The sequence below is a fragment of the Episyrphus balteatus genome, chromosome 2 (genome assembly GCF_945859705.1).
Source record: "Episyrphus balteatus chromosome 2, idEpiBalt1.1, whole genome shotgun sequence".
NCBI classification, from domain to species: Eukaryota; Metazoa; Arthropoda; class Insecta; order Diptera; family Syrphidae; genus Episyrphus; species Episyrphus balteatus.
In genome coordinates this window covers 53,705,314-53,722,467 of record NC_079135.1, presented here as the reverse complement: position 1 = coordinate 53,722,467, position 17,154 = coordinate 53,705,314, and the positions used below count along the sequence as shown (strand labels likewise).

At 32.8% G+C, this 17,154-nt stretch overlaps 1 protein-coding gene across 1 annotated transcript; it reads right to left on the bottom strand.

Annotated features, from left to right (window-relative positions):
- Positions 1 to 3,325: 3,325 nt before the first annotated feature.
- Positions 3,326 to 8,425, bottom strand: LOC129912433 (serine/threonine-protein phosphatase 6 catalytic subunit). The gene is made up of 5 exons (XM_055990651.1): positions 8,234 to 8,425; positions 8,000 to 8,128; positions 7,774 to 7,932; positions 3,900 to 4,054; positions 3,326 to 3,834 (listed from the first exon to the last, which is right to left on the bottom strand). Exons 1-5 carry the CDS (start codon positions 8,396 to 8,398, stop codon positions 3,531 to 3,533), a joined length of 912 nt encoding a protein of 303 aa, XP_055846626.1. The 5' UTR covers positions 8,399 to 8,425; the 3' UTR covers positions 3,326 to 3,530.
- Positions 8,426 to 17,154: the final 8,729 nt, after the last annotated feature.

Below are 17,154 nucleotides of genomic sequence, written 5' to 3'. Positions count from 1 at the left end.
AACTGTTAGCCGAAATTAATTCCCTAGAACGTGAACCACAATGGGTACCAGCCAGTTGGGTGCACAATGTCAGGGATGAGTCATAATTAAGGTTTATTCTAAGAAACACACGTAAATAACATTGAAAATTATAAGAAAAAATGAGAAATTTTGATACAAAATTGCCATAAATTGTCTTATTTAGGGGTCGTATCTAAAAAATTATAGATCCCACATCCTCTTCCAAACTATTCATATTCACGGCAGATCATAGTTATTTTAATGCGCATTATCTGACCTTCTAGCGTACTTTTGCTGCACATTTAGTTTCTAGCAATGGTGGCAAATTTTAACATTGAAAGAAGTTGATTTTATAATTACTGAAACATTAATATGTTAGTCCTTAATGATACAGGTGGATGAATTAGATGCCTTTGACTGCCAAAGAGGAAATGGGTTGCCAAATGTTCATGCTTCCCGTTGAATATAATTCAAAGCACTAAGTTTTTTCTCTTTGTTCAAACCTGAAGTATCGAGCATAACAGATTCCACTAAAAAGTAAGTTATGATGTTTTTATTTCGCTTTTCTTATATGAGATTTGACATTTTGACCTTTTTTGGATACAGGTAACGGAAAAAAACGAAGCTTTTCAGTATAAATAAACTTTAAATTTGCATTTGAGTACCAACTTATTTTAACCGACTTTTAAAAAGGAGGGGGTTATTAATATTTTTTTTTTATGTTTGTTACCTCATAACTTTGGACTGGATGAACCAAATCTAATAATCCAAGTATCGATCCATAGATGTCGGTTTTGTTTATTTGAAACAAAAAAAAACAATATGTACAGTGGAAAGTCGGAATAAAATTATTATTTCTTTTGGTATTTATGCAAAGGAGATCACAAATCCTAGTATTAATACCATGTTTAACCTATATGGTAACTACGTACTTAGGGGTCATATTTTGTAAAACGATTATCTTTAAAATAACTTCGTTATAGTTTAAATGCGGTTAGGTATTGCAATGATCGTTTTTTACGATACTCGTCAATCTTTACGAGCTATCGTTAAACTTTCATTGTCGTTAATTTGTCATAATATTATTGGGTATGCTGGCTGGGTACGCCTCAAAAAAATATATAAGATTGGAATACAAAGGCGTCAATTTGAGCATTAAAAATTATATTTTGTTTACTTTTTATTTTAAACTTTATTGGAATATCATGCTAGAATTCAAAAGTTGAGTTTTGTAAAACCGATAAAATGTATCTATTTTATACTTTTAATACTCTAATGTTTGAAATTATGATCTTTTCTAATGAGATACCAATCACTTATGTAACACGCGCTGTTATTGATCATGTTCAGAAAATTGTAGGGACTAGACATTTAGTCAACGTCATTTTCTGAACGGTAGACGTTTAAATCGAGTTAGGCAGATTTTTCTTGCCTAACTAACAGCTACCCAATCAGAGACGCAAAACTTGACACAATATTTAGTCCCTGAGTTTTCTGAACTTTAATATATTCTTAAGAAACTTTGCTTAAAAGTAAATACAAGGCAATTTTATTTTTTTTTTATCTAAATACAAATACCTACCAAAGTAAATCAAATTTAATTTTTAAACCATTCAGAAAGTATATCCAAAAACATGTTTTAAAATATCTTTATTATAGTAGGTACCTCAATATTTATAATAAAATATATTTATAAACGTAATACAAAAACAAATACATATATAAATCAGGGTTTTATATCTAAATATGGCAATTGGCCGTAGATTATTATAATCTATTGAGTCAAAATAAATTATAAACACGTACATGTGCATTGTTTATTTGAATTTCAATGATATCAAAATCGACCATTTGACATCTTAAGATAAAACATCCTGTATATTTTATGACACAGAAATATTTGATACAAATGAGAGGAAAAAATGCTGATATCATTTCATTGTTACATCTGAAAAAAGGATAATTGCGTATATGTATGAATTTATTGTAAAATTTGTTAGCAATTTTTTATTTCCTTCCTGTCATTTTTATCAAATAATTTTGGGACATTCTTTATAGTTATAAATGAAACAAAAAAAAAAAACACTTAACTTAAACTAAATTAAATAGCCAATACAAATTTGAAAACAGGACGGGAAATTCAAAATTCTTTTGTTTACCTTAAAATTCGAAATGATTATTATTATTATATGCGGGAGAATGTATCAATATTAAATAAAATAAATAAATACAAATTATGCGTTTTATTAAAAACAAAAAGAAAACAAAAGCTATAATTGGGAAATATGCGAACTAATAAATGAAAGGTGGAAATAATTTCCACAATTAAAATCTATTAGAAAAAGGAGTTTTTAGGCAGCTCGTTCTGAACGTTCTATGTGTATAATATTCGGCCTCACAACGTATTCCATTCGTATCGGAAGTTTGCTACGATTCCCGGAAAAACGATCATGGAATATGTTCGTAATGGAAAATTTCATACAAATAGTCACTGCGATCGGATTTTGTGATTGTTTTTTTGGGAATTGTAGAAAATTTCCGATACGAATGGAATTCGTGATAAGGCCAATTGCCGAACATGGCAAAACCAACTGAGTCAGTCGTGTTTTATTTTTTGCGAGATATGTACATATATTCTAGGAATATTGTGCCAACAACAAAAACAATAAGTAATCGCATATTGATTTCTAAATTGACGCAGGTAACTTTACTGGGCTGCAAGCTTCTGGTGGGAAAAAATGGCTTTTTGCAAAACCAATATTTATCTATGTAGGTACTTAAATTAATACCTATTTTAAGAAATAAGTTACATTTATAAACAGTGTATTTTTAATTATTTTTTTATTACTGTTTGATAAAAATTCAAAACACTTGTTTGCCATTAAGCCAAATTTCAATTTTCACTATCGGCCTTATCACGAATTCCATTTGTTTGGGAAAATTTCTACGATTCCCGAAAAAACAATCGCAAAATCCGATCGTAGTGACGATTTTTATGAAATTTTCCATTACGAACATATTCCATGCTGGTTTTTCTGGAAATCGTAGCAAATATCCGATACGAATGGAAAACGTGATAAGCCCGAATATCACCGATTCCTTGCGGCTAAACTGCAAAAATTAAAGAAAACCAATTGTTCGAATACAAACCGATTCAAATTTCTGTCGTCAATTAACTTTTGCAAACGAGGTCTGTTCTTTTAAAATATATATTATATTCAGTGATAGCTTTGAACTTTTAAGCAACGAAATCGTTAAATTCTTTTTTATTTTATGCTTGTAGTGACGAACAGCTCTTGTACAAAAAGTAGTAACAGTTGATAAATACATCAAGTTCCTCGTGCCAAGGACTTTATTTCAATTTTTAAAAACAATAGAAATATATATAAAGGAGTAAAAAATATAACAAATTATATTTGTGTATTTCATCAAGCTTTAAACAATAAAAGAGCACATAAGATTAATTACACCTTAAATTTCCATTCTCGCTTTAACTTTGAAACTGCAAAGAACTACTAAAAAAAACAAACTTAAAGGAAATATGGTGTTGTGTTTTGTTGTGGTATAACCCGGTCTGTCTCTGGCACTGCATTAAAAATACTAGCTTGGCGTTGTTTGGATGTTTCAAAACGTAAAATCGATGCTACATTGCCGCACCGGTAACAGTAGTTAGGCGCCGACCAAACAGTCACTAATTTTTCGTCAAACATGTATTTTATTCCTTCGTGAACCAGTTGATGAGCTCGACAAATCAAATCTAAGTTATTAATGTTCATAAAGTCTTTGGTGACTAATGAACCAAACAGCCAGCCAGCGCCACGTGGGCTTTGATCCCTGCAGAAATAAAATTAACTTTGATTTTTTGTTTTTTATATTTTTAATGTGATTGATAACCGTACCAAAAGTCCATGTCTTCTGGATCAGACCAAACTAAATCACAAAATGCCCCTTTATATGGAATCTCTTCGTTACGATCAATTGTCCTTATTTGGTCGAGAGTGATTATTTCAGGACTAAGGCCTCCATGAACACAAAGAATATTTTCGTCTATGAGCTAGCAGTAAAAATTAATCAATGATCTTTAAAAGTTTTAACCAATCTGAATTTTTTATTTAATTAATCATAGTATAAAATAGAGTTTCCACAGGTTTTTAGAGTCAACCTACTAACCTCATAAAATCATTTTGGTATATGTATTTTAATAAAGAAGATAAACACGAAATTCTAAGCCTTTTCAACAAGAAATCCCTAGGTTCCTTTCCGATAAAACTTCTACATCGAGCTACAATTTATAAAGCTTACATTTGTCCAAAACTCGAGTGTAATTCCCATATCTAGAAAGGTGCTCCTGAGGCCCTTTTGAGCTATTTGGACAGAATCCAAAACAGAGCTCTTAAAATGATAGGTGATAGGTGCATTACAGATACAATATCATCTTTTGAGCAACGCCGCTGTAATGTATAATGCCTATTCTTATTTTATAGGTATATTTTTTTTAAATATTCAAATGGAATAGCTAGCTGCATTCCTCCCCTGAAATTCAACCATTCAACGTATGGAAACTGTCCGGGGTATTAGTTTCAACATATGTGGCTTTGTTTGGGACGATCTTCTTTATCTCCCCGTATGAACAACGTCTCAGCCCTAACACCCTCACATTATCTTCCGTCAAACAAAATATTAAAAAATGATGCAATTATAAGAATGTTACAAAATGCAACAACAGAAATACTAAGTGGATCTTTAGATTTTTTGATATATGTACTACGTAACTTATTTATTTATAAAGATAATTCAATGAAATACTATTTGATAATAAAATACTATAGTGAGGAAAATAAAAAAAATTCAAAATTAATCCACTAAGAGCCGTTTGCTGAATCGAGACTTAAGCATTTAAGTTAAACATAAATCCTTATGTGACAGTTAACTCAGAGAAAAATAAGAGTCTATGTTCAATATAAACTATTTAAGTCAATTTTAAAGTTCAAGTTCACTTGAACTTTAAAATTGAATTATATTCAATCGCTCCACTTAAAATAGAAATAATTTAAATAATTTTTATTATTTTTGTTATTTTTTTCTTCGTTATAAACTATTTAAGTTTCGATTCAGCAAATGGCCTTAAGCTAAATAAATTTAACAAGATGTAAACCATGACATGTGATCAATTTGTTGGCTTAGTGGAACGCTCTACCGTATTAGTTTAAATTTACTTCTTTTACTTAAAGTAATGTTTATTTTTTTTTTTGGCAGGTGGCCATGGCACAGAGGAATGGGTAGATGACTTCAGAGCCAGACATCGTGGCTCAGAAGTTTTTTATAAAAATCGCCAGCTTAACTGAAGCCACCTGTGCGATAAAATGAGACAATTGACAACGATTTCTCCCGTCTGTGCCACGTAGTTAGGTGTTATATGTGTTTCTGTTGTTCTTTCTTTCTTTGTCTTTCTCTGTTGTATTAATGTCTTGTGCTGTATCAGCCAAATGTACTTAGTTTCCGAAGCTGCAGTGTGTCTAGTCTAGAAGATTTATCTTCAGGTTAGATTAAAAATGTAAATAATTTTTTTTTTTTTTTGATAGGTAAAAGTCGTTTATGTCTTGCAATGATTTCGACTAACTTGTATTAAGCTTAAAATAAGTAATATTGATAAAATTGAATATCAAACTTCATAACAACTTGCATCGAACAATCAAAAAGTTAATTCCTAATACTAGAATGAAGAGATGATGTCAAACTCAATAAAATTATTTAGAAATATCGAGCAGAGTCCTAATCATCATAATCTCCTTAATCGTTTTCACTTTCGGTCAGACAAGGCATAAAATCGCCAGTGCAGTGATCCTTTTTGTGTGATAGTCGAACTGTGAACCATTTAGTGGTTTTCGTTCTTTGTGATATTTCAAAAATTCGTCAGCGAGTTCTTATTTGTCCTATAAGCCAAAAACCTAATTTTTCAGGAGAGCGTTTTTAAACTTCAAAGTGGTGGTTTGCTTATCTTTTTGAGCCTAATCACAGTAATTTGTATGTTGAAAGATTAGATTTTTCTAACCATACATAAACCAATTTGCGTGTTATGGTCTTTCAATAATGATTTAATTGAGTTTAAAAAAAAAGAGTAAAATGGGCATAGGACACCTGTCCATACAGTTACAGACACATGAAAAACCAAAGCAAAAATTTTTTTCTCCAGTGGAATTTGTATTGCACATAGGACACAAAAACAAAAAAATTTGGAAAATATTATAATTAGGTAACGTGTTTATAAAGTTAAAAATAAATGAAAGGTACTATATTCTCGATAAGTTAAGATAAAAAAAACATAACAAAACGCAATTTTTATATTTATATTGTCTTATATTGTCTTTTACTCAATTTTTAAAACAGCTTTATAAAATTGGACATCTTCGCTGTTATGCATACAGGAAGCATATGGATGATGTCCTTCTTTTTTCATTACAGATGGTTACATATTACATTAGCATTAAGTAATGATACTTTTGGCACTGACTCTAAAATTTCAGTATTTCGCCTCTTCCTCGGAGGAGCTAATATGGGGACTAACGCACAGTTGTTTTGTGTGAAAAATGTAACTTCATTGGATATAGGATATTTAAGCAAAAATTTTGTATAATTTTAGAGCCAGTATTTGTCCTACTACATACAAAAATGTATATAATACAAATAAGCATAAAATTCATCGAAAAAATATCTTTAGGACAAAATTTTTTTTTCTCGAAAAGAGATTGCAGCAATCGAAAGAGCAGGGTCTATAACCCATTTTCGCCAAAAATGGTCTGTGGGACAGATAAGAATTCACGTGACGAATTGATGGTTTATCAGCTTTTCAGTTTTTAGTTGGATGGTATGGTACTTGGAAAGGGAGGAAATTTGCCGTTTTTAAGGATTTGATTGACAAATCAAGATTTCCAACAGAAGGATATTGGCAGCGATACAACAATTATCATAAACTGATGCTATTTCTTTAGCCTAAGAAGGTTATCAAGTTACAAATCCATTCTTCAAACAACGACACTCTAATTTAAATTATTTTGAACGCAATATTTCCTTGCGCGACTTTAGAAACGTTTGCATTAATTTCGAATAGACAAAAAGATATGTTTGGAAGCCAATGCTGCTGCGGAAAGTTAACGGCTCCAAACTAGAGGGACGGCATACTAAAAGAAGGTCGCGAATTGAGTGGAACATGGAAGTGAAAAAGATCTAAAAAAAAAACTAGGCTGGAGACGTATTGGCCAAGGCTCATATTCACAATTTATTACACACCGTCTTAAGGCGCTGTTTAAAATAAGTTTTGTGAATATTTTATGAAATCCAAAATGTTCAACCCAACCTCGAAATATTTAAAATATTTTTAGAATGGACATCTGCAAGATAAGAAAACCGACTGGCAAGAAAAAGAATATCATTGGTAAGTCAATCTTTCAATTAATCTGTACTAAGGAAAGTACCAGGTACAACTATAAAGTAGTTTATATAAACATTAAATTTAAATTGAAGACAATTTATGCCCGCTGAATAATTTTGTGGATTCGGAGCTCATTTGTAATACAATTAATTAATTTCAATCAGGTGGCAACAAAGAGAATGGACTAAGTTTGGTTCAGAACGAAAATAAAGTAACAAATATAAACAAGTTGCTAATCAAACCTTATAACGTCTACCAACATACTCAGAAAGCAAAGTATCAGAAAATGAATCAGTACAAACCAATATGTTTTAAGGTTGTTTTTTGAGAAAAGTTTTACTTACAGCAGCAATAGTCAAGAGATCAAAGACTTTGCAGCAATACTTCCATGCATTTGCATTGCCATACTTGCTAAAACACTCATCATAGAAACCATAAACTCTAGTTATTTGCCGCGATTCATGGTTTCCACGCAAAAGTGTGATCCGATCTGGATACCGTGCCTGTTCAAAAGAAATGTTTTACTATCAAATTGTTGCTCTACAAAGAAGCTTTCAATTGTGTACTAACCTTGAGTGTAAGCAATCTAGTTAGGGTTTCCAAACTATAATAGCCACGATCGACAAAATCTCCCATGAAAACATAGTTTGTATCAGGCACCTGACCACCAGTTCGAAAGAGTTCTTCCAAATCGTAGAACTAAATCATTGAGGAGTCAAAATAGGGAAATTAAAGAACAAGGAACAATTAGATTAAAGTGCAAGTTATAGGGGGTGTGATTTTTTTTTTTTTGTTGATAATTACTTGGCCATGGATATCACCACAAACAGTGACTGGAGTGCTGACAGGTTGTATATTGGATTCTTCTAATAAAATTTCACAAACTATATTACAGAGCTGCTTTAAATCATTTTCAGGAAGATATTTACAATCCTTAACAATTTCAATCCACTTGTCAAGTTCGGCCATCTTGCGTAAACTAAAATTTTTTTGTTCTCCTCTTTGTGCCTATTTTTCTTTCCTCCTCCTATTTTTTTTTGAAAAATCATAAAAATTTAAGTGGTATACAGAATGTAATAGTCGGCAAGGTAGTGAAGTGAAAACCACAATGATGTGGTTGAAATTTCAAACTGCGAGACTTTAAAGCCAGAACCATAATTGGCGGATGGAGTCGGAAGCTACTGTTGTTGGTATTGATGTTGTTTTCTTTGACTTTTCGATAAGTTTTCATCCGTCGACTGCGGCTGTTCCCCTCCGTTTCATCCAACGCTTCAGTCAATTATAGTTCTGGCTAGATAGCCCCGTTCCATTGGAGGTGGTACCCAGAAAACGTAGAAGTACAGAAATAACCAGTGAAATATGCACGTATAAGAAGTACTTCTTTTCCACTGAAAAAGGATAGACACTCCGTAAAAATCGCAGTTATTTACTTCTTAAGCCTTATACCCTGCTGATGTACGAAACGAAATTTTTCATTGGTCTGCACGAGGACAGCGAAATGCTTGCGAAATCTCGACGGAAAAATATTCACAAATTACAAAACATAAATAATAGCTCAACTAACATTTCAGCTTCGTTAAAGCCTACCCTTAGCAAGAAAACTTATTTCAGAAAAGACACTCCGACCTCCGACCGAGAAAAACGGGGTTTAATATAAAATCGGCTCCGCGGTGATTATAATTTCCATACTAATTTGAGCCGCCTTTGGACCCGTTTCGTAGTTGAAGTCGGACTCAGCTTCGCCTAAAGGCTTGGCCACACCGGAGGGTATGCGGTATAGCAGTATATTTTGAAGTTGGAGAAATTACCTAGGGTAAACCTTAGAGGATATAATATATGGAGTGCTTTGTTCCTATACCTAATACATTGTAAGTTGTAACGCCATACATGGATAGGGGTCGCTGCCTTCGTTTTTCAGTGCGAGTCCGGTTCCGCAGCTGTAAATAAACACGCTTGTTAATGGCAGCCATCTAATGAAAATAAAATGGAGGCATGCACTCATCGAAAAACTTAAAGAAACTAGAGCCCTCTATAAAAGCTTCACGGAACTAACAGCACAAGTACTCCATATATTATATCCTCTAAGGGGTAAACTGTCCAATCATTGACACCTTAAGCGAATGTCGCACCAACTTTAGTTCCCAGTTTTTTCCGTATAGCATAAAGGCTTGGCCACACCGAAGGGTACATTCGGTAGCGGTACGGGTAATTGTATGGAAAAAATTTCACATCTGAACGTTGATGTGTCAGTTTGGAATTTTTTTCATACAAGTACCCGTACCGCTACCGAATGTACCCTTCGGTATGGCCAAGCCTTAAAGGCTTGGCCACAACGGAGGGTATGCGGTATAGCGGTAACGATATTTGTACTAAAAAAATTCCACACCTGAACGTTGATGTGTCAGTTTGGAATTTTTTTCCTACAAGTACCCTCACCGCTTCCCGTACCGCTGCCGCATACCCTCCAGTGTGGCCAAGCCTTAAGGCTTGGCCACACCGGAGGGTATGCGGTAGCGGTACGGGTAGCGGTAACGATATTTGTATGAAAAAAATTCAACATCTGAACGTTGATATGTCAGTTTGGAATTTTTTTCATACAAGTACCGTTACCTCTACCCGTACCGCTACAGCATACCCTCCGGTGTGGCCAAGCCTTTAAAGGCTTGGCCACACCGGAGGGTATGCGGTAGAGGTACGGGTAGCGGTAAGGATATTTGTATGAAAAAAATTCCACATCTGAAAGTTGATATGTTAAGCCCAGTACGCAGATCGCGCTAAAATTTATCTTTCATACAAATTTCCTCCAAAGATAAATTTTAGCGAGGATTTTTAGCCAGGTAGTACGCAGTTCACGCGCTAAATTCGAATTCTCATATACTACTTTTGCAAAAAGTCTCCACTCAATTTAGCTCGCGAAATAATGCTCAGCGCATTTTTTCACAGATAAATTTTGACATTTTTGTGGTCGTTGTTGTTGCTGCAAGGAATAAGAGGCAAAAAAAAATCTTGGAATATATAAAAGAAGAGGAACAAAACAAAATGAGAGAGTGAAAAAGGTATTCTGCAGGTAAAAAAAATATGTATGGAATATTGAATGTAAGCAGGTATAAGTAAATGAAACTGTGATTCAGCCGTTATTTTTAAATTAAAATTTATCTTGGCTTTTAGCGAACGCGTGTAGAGATAAAAATTGTGGAGATAAAATTTAGTTTAGCGCGATCTGCGTACTGGGCTTCAGTTTGGAATTTTTTTCATACAAGTACCCTCATCGCTACCCGTACCGCTACCGCATACCCTCCAGTGTAGCCAAGCCTTAAAACTATTATTAATACTTTCTTTTGTAACTATCAATATCTCCCCTGCAAACCAAACCTCAGTAGTTTAGGGGAAAATACAACCACCAACAAAGCTTATTTTGAGGATGTATGTGTTTCCTTATTTACCAAAATCTCTCCCCTCCAAAAATAGAAGTTTTGTTTCTCCTGAAAAAATAAACTCTTTTTTGATAAATGGGAGGAAAAGAGCGCTATGTGTGCAATGCGCAAAGTTTTGTCTCTTTTGTAATGGTGGCTCGCGTTTGATTTGACTTTTCCTACATTTTATATTTTCAAGTGAAACCAGTAAAACCTTGATAGCCACAGCCACAGCAACATCAAAAAAATTTTTCGCTGCTCCATTTGAAGAATAAAAATAAAAACAGTTTAATTTAAAAAAAATATATAATCTTCTCAGTGTTGGTGTTGAGTGTTATTTGTGAAAACTATTTTCTCTAAACAATATCTACCACACAAATTCTTCTGCACGCCACAAAAATTTATTTCCACCATCAAAATGCACAGCCTCAGCCTTGTGCATTTAGAAAAAAAAGTAATACAAAAACAACCACCAATTGATTTGGAAAATAAAGGTATGCTGATTATAAAATTGATAAAAATTATAAAGTTGTTTATTTTTCTGTCTTTTAGGGCCAGTTGTACAAACGTGGTTCATCCTCGGATTAACGTTTGAACTCGGTTCAACTCATTTGCAGTGTTGTACAATCGAGGTTCAGGTCTTAACCCACAGCTGAACCACGATCAGAAGTTACCCACCGATATTGGTGGGTTAGCAGTGGTTCAGCCATGGATCAGGTGATTTAAAGTGGAAAAAATGTTGCTTTCTCACTTTAATATGAATTCTTTGACAGTTCAGGTAAAAGCTCGTGCAAATTATGTGGTTTTCCCAAATAATTGGGGTGCTTTTTTTTTATTTGTTTTGGATGTGTTTTTGATGTAAATAATAAATAAAACAATAATAACAGAGCCACTTTTATTGATTTTTAATACTTTTTTATTTATTTATTTATTTATTTATTTTATAAATGGATACAATATTCTTCACAAAAAAAAAAACAACAAAAACAACAATAAATAAAACAACCTTCCAAGAATCCTCCTCTTTCTCATCAGCCCATTAAATGAATAGTCCGGCTGCCATTAGAAGTGGTAAACAACTAGTTTCACTAAAATATTACTATACATTATTTGTGTATTTTATTCCAAATCACAATACGATACATTTTCTCGAACTTGTGCATTATAAAATAAGGACAACTGACAGTGACATTAGGTATATACATATACAGGGTGTCCCAAAAGTAATGGATCAAACGAAGTATGCTGATAGGGGATCTTAAGGGCTCTCAGAATTTGGTAACTTGTTCATCCAAAATCCTTACGGTTTTCGATTTAATGCAATTCTTGTGAAATTTCGATAAATCCCTACTTGGTAACAGTATTTTGCTTCCTGCGCCCATTATTGATTTTTGTTTTTTACAATTCTTTTACTAAAACATTGACAAATAATTAGGAACAATTAGTTAATAAAAATATTTTTTATTTCATGAGCCATTTCGCTGAAAATTAACTAACAGTTTCAAGTTTTATAAAAAATCAATTTCTAACTTTTATTTGAGAGCAACACCACAAAAAAAAATTGTACGGTGTGAGAATGGTTTATTATTTTAAAAAGTTGCCCTGTTATTGTAGTTTTCAAAAATGTATAAAAGTTTCCAAAGTTGCAGTTAGATCGTAAATTATTACAATTTTAGTTCAACAAAACTAGGTTTTTCAGAGCAAAAATACAAACAAAAATAGAGGCTTTTGTTCAAAGAAAAATAAACAAATAACAGTTCGAGAAAATGTGTTTATTTTTGGTTGTTTTTTGTTCTGAAAAACCTAGTTTTGTTGAACTAAAATTGTAATAATTTACGATCTAACTGCAACTTTGGAAACTTTTATACATTTTTGAAAACTACAATAACAGGGCAACTTTTTAAAATAATAAACCATTCTCACACCGTACAAATTTTTTTTGTGGTGTTGCTCTCAAATAAAAGTTAGAAATTGATTTTTTATAAAACTTGAAACTGTTAGTTAATTTTCAGCGAAATGGCTCATGAAATAAAAAATATTTTTATTAACTAATTGTTCCTAATTATTTGTCAATGTTTTAGTAAAAGAATTGTAAAAAACAAAAATCAATAATGGGCGCAGGAAGCAAAATACTGTTGCCAAGTAGGGATTTATCGAAATTTCACAAGAATTGCATTAAATCGAAAACCGTAAGGATTTTGGATGAACAAGTTACCAAATTCTGAGAGCCCTTAAGATCCCCTATCAGCATACTTCGTTTGATCCATTACTTTTGGGACACCCTGTATACAAAAATTTTTTTGTATATAAACCTGATCTGCGGTTCAGCTGACTCTCACTTGATCCAGAACTGTACAACCCACTCAAAGTTGAACCTAGATCAAGAGTTATAGGTCGTTTCAAATCAAAAGTCCCATGGAAAATTGAGCAAAAATAAAAAAAACTCATTCGCTTACTGGAAGCAAGCATTTATGAGGCAGCTGAACTTTTCCTAAAATTACGATAAAATAATGAAGAACAGTTTTTGATATCCCTGTTTTAATTAATTGATCCGTCTGTGAGATTCACTGGGTTAGCCTCAGAAAGCGGAGGCAAGTCTCCCGGGCTTGCATCACTCCATATCCGCGGACAATACAAAAAAAAAATACAATTATTTAATTTATTTATCATTTGAAGGCAGTTTTGATAACTTTGCCGAAGATATTGTTATAGGACTAGGTGAAGATGGACCAGAAATTTCCAGTTTATATGATAGCAATTCATAACTTAAAATACTATTCACATCTTTTCATTTGTATAATTGGGCAGTAAATATCTTATTTTTATTTTTCAATTATTTTGGAGTCGTCACCATAGAAATCATTAATAAACAAATTCAGATTTTTCGTTTGCTTATTTTTTTCTCTAGCATTTCTTTCATTCAAACAAGCATGATTTGTTGTTATTTTTGAGTTGATTTGTCGCAATGAGCCAATAAAATTGAGTTTTTTGTTTATTTGTTCTCAATTTTATTGGAAGGGAGAAAATAAACTCTGAGTCAGGACTTTTGATTTGAAACGACCTATAACTCGAGTTCAGCTGATCCGTGGGTTAACCCTCAATTTGTACAACTGGCCCATAAAACAATAATAACAGAGCCACTTTTATTGATTTTTAATACTTTTTTATTTATTTATTTATTTTATAAATGGATACAATATTCTTCACAAAAAAAAAACAACAAAAACAACAATAAATAAAACAACCTTCCAAGAATCCTCCTCTTTCTCATCAGCCCATTAAATGAATAGTCCGGCTGCCATTAGAAGTGGTAAACAACTAGTTTCACTAAAATATTACTATACATTATTTGTGTATTTTATTCCAAATCACAATACGATACATTTTCTCGAACTTGTGCATTATAAAATAAGGACAACTGACAGTGACATTAGGTATATACATATATACAAAAATTTTTTTGTATATAAACCTGATCTGCGGTTCAGCTGACTCTCACTTGATCCAGAACTGTACAACCCACTCAAAGTTGAACCTGGATCAAGAGTTAACTCGAGTTCAGCTGATCCGTGGGTTAACCCTCAATTTGTACAACTGGCCCTTAGTGGCGATCAATTCCAGACATCATTGACTGAGTCATACAGCATGGAGGGGTTTGCATGTACATCAGAGAAAATATACAAACAAAAATCATTCATTCGTCAACTAATTCAATCTTAGAATTCTTGTGTATCGAACTTTACAATGGTAATGATAAATGCCTCTTAGTGGTCGTGTATTGTCCACCGTGTACATTTAAAGAAGAACATTTAAAAGAGCTGGAAGACACTTTACTTAGATTAGGTTCAAAATACGCGGATATTCTGATTGGTGGGGACTTTAATGTTAACTTGCTTGATAACAATACCACTACACGTCTTTTTCATTATTTTTGTGAAAGATTGAGTTTAACTGTTGTAAACAAGTTTTGGCCAACCTGTTTTCAATCGGTGGTGAATCCTTCACTCATTGACTTGTTTTTAACTAGTTCAAGCAGTAAAGTATTATATAATGATCAGGTCAGACCTACATCTGACTTTATACATGACTTTATATTTTGTTCTTTCCAGTTTTATGTAAGTCCCACTAATGGTTCCAAAACTATTAGCTATAGATCGTTTCGTTCATTCAATTGCTCATATATGCAAAATAATGTTGGAAATAACTACTGGAATGATATTTTGTATACCGTTGATGTTAATAGTAAGGTCTTAATTATGAATTACTTGATAGACTTTACAATGAATATGTCCCAATTGTTAATAAACAAATTAAAAATTCAAAGTTTTGCCCTTGGTACAGCAAGGATATTGAAGCCCTTATTCGGGAAAGAGAACGTTTTTTTAGAAAACATAAAAGAAATCCTTCGGTATACAATAGGCGTCAATACGTTTACGCTCGCAATAAAGTTACATCTCTGATACGCTCAAGTAAGAAAGCTTATTTTCTTCAAAAATTAGATATTTCTCTGGGTACTAAAGTACTTTGGAAAAATTTGAATGAAGTTGGTGTCACTGGAAGTAAAAATATTTCAAAATGTTCTCTAAGCCCGCAGATAATGCAGTCATTTTATGCTTCATCTCAGTCGCATACATGCTTGCCTCCTGTTACTTCAGGTAATGACGGAGTATTTTCATTTAACTGCGTTGATGAAGCCGAGATTTTAAATGCGATACGTTTAGTAAAATCAAATGCTATTGGCTCCGACAACATCTCGCCAAAATTTATTCGATTAATCTTACCTTTTATTCTACCTCCATTGAAACATATCATGAATATTTGTTTTTATAGCAGTGAATTCCCTGAACAATGGAAAAACGCAACTGTCATTCCTATTCCAAAAAGAAATAAACCTTCAGAGCCATCTGATTTTAGGCCTATTAGTTTGCTGCCCTTTTTTGGCAAAGTTTTTGAGCGGCTGATGGCTGATCAAATTCAACGCTATCTACAAAGTAGTAATAAGCTTTCTAAATGGCAGTCAGGTTTTCGCAACAAGCACAGTTGCGAATCTGCAGTTATAAAAGTAACTTCAGATTTTCGCTGTGCTCTTGATAAAAATCAGTTAGGTATAATGGTTCTATTAGATTTTTCCAAAGCCTTTGACAATATTGACCACCAAAATCTGATTTCCAAATTAGGAAACAAATTTAATTTTTCGAAAACTTCTCTCTGTCTTTTGCGGAACTATCTTGTTAATCGAGTTCAACGAATTACAACGGATCAAGGTACTTCTAATCCATACATTGTTAATTGCGGGGTTCCACAAGGATCTGTTCTTGGACCCCTTCTATTTTCGTTATTTATTAACGATCTTCCTGAGATCGTTCTTAATTGCCTTGTACACATGTATGCGGATGATGTTTTAATTTATTCTTTTCGTGAAATGGGTTCGATGGCAGACTGTGTTGCTGAAATTAATGAAGACCTACTTAATATACAAAAATGGGCTGACCTTAATAAGTTAAACCTTAATCCCTCGAAAACGTTAAGTATGGTTTGTTGTCGAGGTAAAGTTAATCTTTCTGGGTTCCCAAAAATAATTTTGAACAGGCAAGTAATTGAATATGTTAATAAAGTAAAGTATTTAGGCTTTGTAATTAATGATAGATTAACTTGTTGTGATGCGGTTTCGGAATCTATCAGACTAATTTATTTTGGTCTTCGCTCTTTAAGATCGTCATCACGTATTCTGAATCCTTCATTAAAGCAACATCTTGTGAAAAGCCTTCTCTTGCCCTTTTTTACCTTTAACTGCTCTGTCTATCCAGCATTAGATTTTGAATGCAAGCGTAAGCTTAATATTGCATTTAATGATTGTTTGCGCTTCATCCACAACATCCCAAGATTTGTTAGCGTATCTAACATTCAGTTTACTTTGTGCGGACTGAGCCTTGACAAATATCTTCAGTTTCGCAGTGTCATAAATCTTCACAACATTATTAATAAAAAATGTCCGGAGTATCTGGAGGAATTTCTTCAATATGCCCAGTCACAGAGAGGCTTGCGATTGATTCTGCCGCGTTTTGCATATACCGTTGCGGAGCGATCTTTTTTTGTAGCTGCTATACGATTGTGGAATGGTCTTCCATTCGATATGCAGCGAATTACCTCACCAACCATTTTTAGGAAGAAGTTTTTCGTATACCTTTCAAATCAAAATTAGCTTTTATAATTTTCTCTCTTTTTAACTATAAATTTTTCATTTCTCATATGTTCATATTGAATTGTACATAATTTATATTTATATTTTTATTATACATATTTATATTTTTC